The sequence below is a fragment of the Cnephaeus nilssonii genome (assembly GCF_951640355.1).
Source record: "Cnephaeus nilssonii genome assembly, chromosome: 19".
NCBI lineage: Eukaryota > Metazoa > Chordata > Mammalia > Chiroptera > Vespertilionidae > Cnephaeus > Cnephaeus nilssonii.
This window is the reverse complement of record NC_137090.1, coordinates 4252915-4259132: the sequence shown is the minus strand read 5'-3', so window position 1 is coordinate 4259132 and position 6218 is coordinate 4252915. Positions and strand designations below refer to the sequence as shown.

Below are 6218 nucleotides of genomic sequence, written 5' to 3'. Positions count from 1 at the left end.
CTCCTCCACCCACCCCCACCCCCGCCCCATCTCGAACCCGGGCCTCCATGTCCTGCAGGGTGCGCCCTGGGCCCCTGTAGACTTCTCCACGCGTCTTCACCAGGGCGCTCCTGGCTCCTCTCACAGGGGTCAGGGCTTGGGCCCCTTGGTTACCGCAGTCACGGCCACACCGTGACCTTTGGACTCACCCTCCCCTGAAGCGTGGGAGGTGCCCCCTCCGGGCTCCTGGCTTCGCCTTTCAGTAGCTGCGTTTATTTCCCATTCATCCCCCCGGAGGAAAACTTTGGTACTTGAACAAATTTGCCTCTGTGTGTCGTTACTGCTCATCTATGTTCGCTCATTATACAATGCAAGAGGGCGAGCATCTGTCTCTCTGGGATCTCTGCCAAAGGGAGGCCCAGCCCCTCCCACCGTCCCTGTCCCTGTCCCGCAGGCCCTGCAGTGGGCAGAAGCACCAGGCATTCACTCAACAAGTATTTGTGTGGACCTACTGTGTGCCCGGCACGGCGTGGTCCAGCTTAACCCTCCATTCCTCCCTCCCTCCCCATCTTTCCATCCCTTCATTCGTTCACTCCTCCATCCCTACATCTATCGACCCACCCTGCACAGAGGGAGTGAGCTCTGAAGCTGCATCCGGCTTGAGAATCCTAAGGTGTCCGCATTGAGCACCCACTGTATACATGGATGAGGAATGCATTTCAGGAGCTGTCCACAGCACGTGGAACCCCTTTCTCGCCTTCAAAGAAAGTCAGTACAAACTGTGAAAGGTTGAGGGCCGCTGCAGGGTCTGCGAGAGGTGTGTGTCCGGAGTCGGAGGCGAAGGGTCGTGCCTGAAAGGGAGGTGGGAGCTGAGCCCTGGAGGTGAGCAGGGCTTGTGATTGGACGGACAGCGCAGGCTCAGCCTGGGGTCAGTGCCCAGCGCGTTAAGAGGCCAGTCCTTCGGGCCCGGAGGGCGATCACCTGTGGTGGAGCCGGTGGAATAGAAAAGACCAGAAAGGCATCAGCCCAAAGTGAAGGAGGCCCGCCCAGCCAGGCGGAGGGTCTGGGAACGCCCTTCTCAGCTCGGGAGGGAGGCACCCATCCCTCTCAGGCTGAACCCCAACCTTCAGACAATCTAAAGCGTCGCCCCTCCCAGTGGACTTTTCCCACTGCTGACACCCAGAGGCGCCCACAGTTACAGAAACAGGGTTTGGCTTCTTCTAAAAGGCTCTCTAGTACAATCAGAGGAATTCGGGGGTCTCCCTGTTGGTCTATTCTTCCCTGTAGCCCAGCACCCAGGAAAATAGGCTCAGCCTGGTCTCGTCTAACCCGAGAGAGATGGGCGAGTTCAAAGTGAAGTTCATGGTAAAGTACTCTCGCTTCAAGTGTAATAAACACACAAGGCAATTACATTCTGTTGTGCAGTTATTAAATTTTTGAGAAACAAATATAATAAAACGTAGACACTGGTAGAGAGGTTAAAAATAAAATAAAAGCGGAGCATAAAAATAAAGTCGATAACCACGGGTCTCCCGGAGCCGCCTGAAGAGAGGCTGCCTAAGAGCTGAGAGTAATTATGTGCCACGAAAATAACATCTAACAGCGGCGTGGGCCGGAGGCGGCCAAGGAAGCGCTGCCCTCCCCGACGGACAGCGGTTTTAGGTGCAGCCTCGAAAGTCCTCGGCAGCCTGGGCTCGGGGATCTGAGCATCCTGGGTTCAAGACAACCCTTCACGGTTGTCCCCATGGGTAAGGACAGAAACTTGGCTATTGGAATTACTTCCAGAAGGAAATGTGTGGAATGCCTAGAAAGAGGTTCTAAAATATACATAAAAAGGTCCCGCCCCGATGGTATGGCTCAGTGGTTGAGCGGTGACCCAGGAACCAAGAGGTCACCGTTGGATTCCTGGTCAGGGCACACGTCTGGGTTTCAGGCTCCATCCCCAGTAGGGGTGCATGCAGGAAGCAGCCGATCAATGTTTCTCTCTCATCTGTATTTCCATCTCTCCATTCCTCTCCCTTCCTCTCTCTGTAAAAATCAAGAAAAAACCACATTTTAAAAATAAAAGAAGGTCCCTTCATTCAAATGAGAAAAATCCCCGTGTAGATGCCCCATGCACACGTCTAATGACCGTGGTAGATATAAGATTTAGGTCTTCAAACTGGGTCTAAAATAAGATCTAAAAGCAAAGCCACGGGGTCGGGGGTAGAAAAGGGAAGGGAGTGGAGGAGGGAGGCGGCCCGGTCCATGCGTGGAGCTGCACTGTTAATCTAGGCCTACAGGGGGCAGAGGTGCTGCAATGGGAAGGGCGAACGCTTACAGACTGGTAATTCTTGACCCTTTGCAGACACCGTACCCAGTTTCCTCCGGGGGAGGGTTTAGTTGCCCGGAAACGGAAGTTTCGTTCTTTTTTTCACCCTCTTCGCCTCTGGCCACTTGGTGTAAGTCCCTCTTTGGCGGTACACCGGGACTAGGGGAGGTAATCCGAGGTAATCCACGGCCCAGTGAGGCTTGTGGACCCCCGGCCTGGGTCAAGGGTGCGAGGAAAGAGGATGGAGTGCAGGGGGGCCAGCATTTCGGGGGTTCGGGGAGGGGAAGCGGGGGTCCCTGTTGGTCCCCGCGCCCTGTTCACGCTCATGTCTGTCCTCCCCGCAGGCGCCGGCCGCACGCCCCGTGCCTCGCAGCCATGGTGAGTACGGCCCCTGCCTGAGCCCTCCCCGGGAGGTGGGGGCCCCCGGGGCGAGGGTCTCCGGTGGCCCGAGCGGGGCCGGGGACTCGACCCTCGCCAGCGATGCCTGGCCTGCAGCTCACGCCCCGTTTCCTCTGTATCGCAGCCTCGCAAAATCGAGGAGATCAAGGACTTCCTGCTCACAGCCCGGCGGAAGGACGCCAAATGTAAGGGGGCGCTCTGGGGTGCGGGTGAGGAGAAGGGAAGGATCGCGTTGGCGCGGAGCGGCCCCCACCCCGGCGCTGCCCCGGGAGCGTCTTCCCACATGTCAGGCGGGAGGCCCATTGATTGTGGACATTTTAAAAAGCCGGCCCCTCGTGGCTTGGGTTTGGGGCTCCGAACGGAAGCCTTACTGGGCGAACGTCTGCAAATGCGTGTCCCGCAGACCCGGGATTAGTGCTTGCAGGTTCGGTTCTGGGCCGAGTGCAGGCCCTGCTCGCGGGGATCTTGGTTGACTCAGTAATTTCGCCCCATACGGGTCTTCGTTCCTCGGGCTGTGTAAAGGGAAAAGGGAGCGATGCATCGGGAACATCAGGGGCGAGCCTCTGCCTGCTGTGTGCTGGCCCCGGGTGCCCGGGTGGGTCTTCTCATTCCTGCACCAGGCAGAGGGGTCCTGCTGTTACCCCTTCACGGTAGTTGAAGGAGGTCTGGGGGCTTGTGCTTAGTGCAAGATAGAGCTTGGATTCCTGCGCGGTGTTAACCCAGAGTCGTCTTTCTTCTCCGTAAGAGCTTCCTCTCCCCCTGAGGGTTCTCCAAAGGGAATGTCCTTCTGTGGAATGGGGCCGGGCCTCGCTAATGCTCCTTGTCCCCACGGGACAGAGGGGTGTCGGGAGAGCCTTTCAGTAGGTTCTCGGGGAGGCGAGGGTCCTGTTTGTGTCCCTGGGACCTGAAGCCGGCTGCTGCCTTGGACCCTCGGGTGACTTGAATGAGATGGTGATCACCTGTGGGGGGTGAGCGGCGGCTGGTGGGGATGCCCGCCCTGCCCGATGGTTGTGGGGACCACAGGTGCCGGTTGGCCGTGTTGCTTTGCTGTCGTGCGATAAAGAGGGGACGATCTTCATGTCAGTTTTAGGGAATTGGGGGTCACTCCCGGTTCAATCCCAGCTCTAGCAGTAGCTGTGGCGAAGGTAAGCATGACACCAATTCCTTGTTTTGAGGGGTGACAGTGGTATGATGATCCATTGGAGAACTTAATGCGTTCGAGAAATGACACTGAATCCATTGATTTGTTTGCATTTTAATTCTGTTTGGGGGCCTGATTCTAGACCGTTTGTCCTGTGAAGATGGGTTGTGGTCCCCTGGGCAGAATAGGGCATTTTTTAATTCTAAAATGTACATGATACAAATTTACCATTTTTAAGTATATGTTTCGCTGCTATGAAGTACGTTCCCACTGCATCTCCAAAACTCTTGGTCTTGCAAACTGAAACTGTACATGCCACTAAATCAGTTTGACTGACCTAGGGACCTCTTAAATGAGATCAGACAATGTTTGTTCTTTGTGACTGGCTTTCTTGTTTAGCATCATGTGCTTGAGGCCGAGTCCCCGTGGTATGGATAGACCACGCTGTTTATCCGGGCATCCTGCTGCCAACATGGAGGGCTTCCACCTCTGGCTGTTATGAGTAATGTTGCTGTGAACAGGGACGTGCAGTTGTCTCTTGTCCCTCGGTGCTTGGTATACACCTGTAACTGGAATTAATGCATCATGTGACGATGTAGAATAAATATCTCTTAAGAGATCCTATTCCTTACAAGTGCGTGTAGGTGTACAGCAGGCGCTAGGGCCGACGCAGCTACTTGAGCGAAGGCTGCCAGTGCCGGGTGCCGGCTGAGCCACCGTGCTTCAGCTTCCTGCTTCGAGCCCTGTCCCCTTAGCAGCTATTGGCAGGAACGGGGTTGTGGGTACAAGTTGGCCTGTGATTTGCTGGGGCCGAGCACAGGAGCCCTGTTGGGTCCTTCCCCCGGCCTCTTGATTGGCCTTCCTATTAGCACATCCTGCGGGCGGGCGCCTGAGCTGTCTCTGAAGAAGTTGGGAGGCGGGGTTTGGTTGGCCCCGAAATGACTGGCCCTCGGGGAAGCAGTTGTCTCCCAGTAGCCGGAGGAGCTGCAACGCATTGATGCTTGTCCCTGACCAGTCTCCCCAGGTCTCGCACCCTGCAGTTGGGGCTCCTCGCCGCCTGAGTGGTGGTCCTGAAATGGAATTTGGTGGCAGTGAAGGGCCCAGAAATGGCTCCGTGTCCGTTTTAGGAAAAGTGTGAGGCACACTCACTGTCCTTTCCCATCACCCCCAGTGGCGTGTCATCACAGAGACCGGTTTCCAGAAGTGGAGCGGCGAGTTCTGGTCCCAGCAGTTAGCCATATCCTTGCTTTATAAGCTGCCTCCTTCCCTTCAGAAAATAGACGGGACAGTGTTCTAGGGTGTGTTCAGCGTACAGACACATAAACAAGCCGTGAAGAACAAGCCCCGGGTTCTTGAGTACTAATAACCGGGAAAAGCTGGCTTCTGGCGGTTTTTGAACATTGGGGTCATAGAGGGAAGCTTGTTTTCTGTCTCGACAGAGAGACCGGACAGGGGTCAAGCACAGCTGTGGCCGTGGTTGCGGTCATAAGTGCCACGTTCTGCGTTTGTATAAAGCCGGTGAACCAGGTGATGTCTGTCGCGATTAAATTACTGATTCTGGTCCGTTTGGTAGCTGTCAAGATCAAGAAAAACAAAGATAATGTGAAGTTCAAAGTCCGATGCAGCAGATACCTGTATACCTTGGTCATCACGGACAAAGAGAAGGCCGAGAAGCTGAAGCAGTCCCTGCCCCCGGGTGAGTGAGCGGATTCCTGGGCCGGTGCGCAGGCTGTGGGCGGTGCACGTGTCGCCATCCTGTTCTCGAGTTGTGCCCAAGTAGAGGCGAATCCATTTTGTGGTCTAAGCATCTGTTCTTGCCCTTGTCGTGCGAGCGTGGTGACCTCCAACGTGGTGGCCTGAGCCCTGGCCAAGGCGAATTTGTTTCCCTCGTTCATGCTTTTCTAGTGCAGAATAGTAACAGCTCACACCTCCTCTGTACCTCATTTCATCCCACCAGGCAGATGCTGGTTTTGAGGATCCCATTTTTACAGGTTGGAAAACTGATTAGTGCTGTAGGCCGTGAGAAGGGTTAATAAACAAAGGTCCGTCCTGGGGTGGAGGAAGCTGCCCAGGGAGCACCAAGCAGCACCGAGAAAGTTGGCCGGTACTGCTCGCGGGTGAGAGCCCGCTGGGCCCGTTTATGAAGGCTGACAGGTGTTTGGTTTTTTTGTTTTGTTTTGTTTTATCAAACACTAAATATTTTAGGCGAAACCTCCCTGGTGGGCTTAATGTCTGAGCTTTGTGAGCCTTCTTAGCTTAAGAACAAATCCAGACAAGCAGCTGACTGTCTTCTGATGCCTCGCGTTTGCCTCTCTTGCTCTAGGTTTGGCGGTGAAGGAGCTGAAATGAACCCGACATGCTGATCTGTATTAAAACGTTAAAAACTCT

General features: G+C 55.2%; 1 protein-coding gene across 4 annotated transcripts; it reads left to right on the top strand.

Moving 5' to 3' along the window:
- The first annotated feature begins 2378 nt into the window (after positions 1–2378).
- On the top strand, positions 2379–6218 carry RPL38 (ribosomal protein L38). 4 transcript variants are annotated; one of them, XM_079798940.1, is made up of 5 exons: positions 2379–2420; positions 2635–2668; positions 2814–2874; positions 5404–5526; positions 6154–6218. In XM_079798940.1, the coding sequence occupies exons 2-5, from the start codon at positions 2666–2668 to the stop codon at positions 6177–6179; spliced, it is 213 nt and encodes a 70-aa protein (XP_079655066.1). In that variant the 5' UTR covers positions 2379–2420; positions 2635–2665; the 3' UTR covers positions 6180–6218. The 4 variants fall into 4 exon arrangements, with proteins under 4 accessions (XP_079655066.1, XP_079655067.1, XP_079655068.1 ...); XM_079798941.1 differs by having other exon boundaries at positions 2404–2468; XM_079798942.1 differs by lacking the exon at positions 2379–2420 and adding an exon at positions 2438–2458.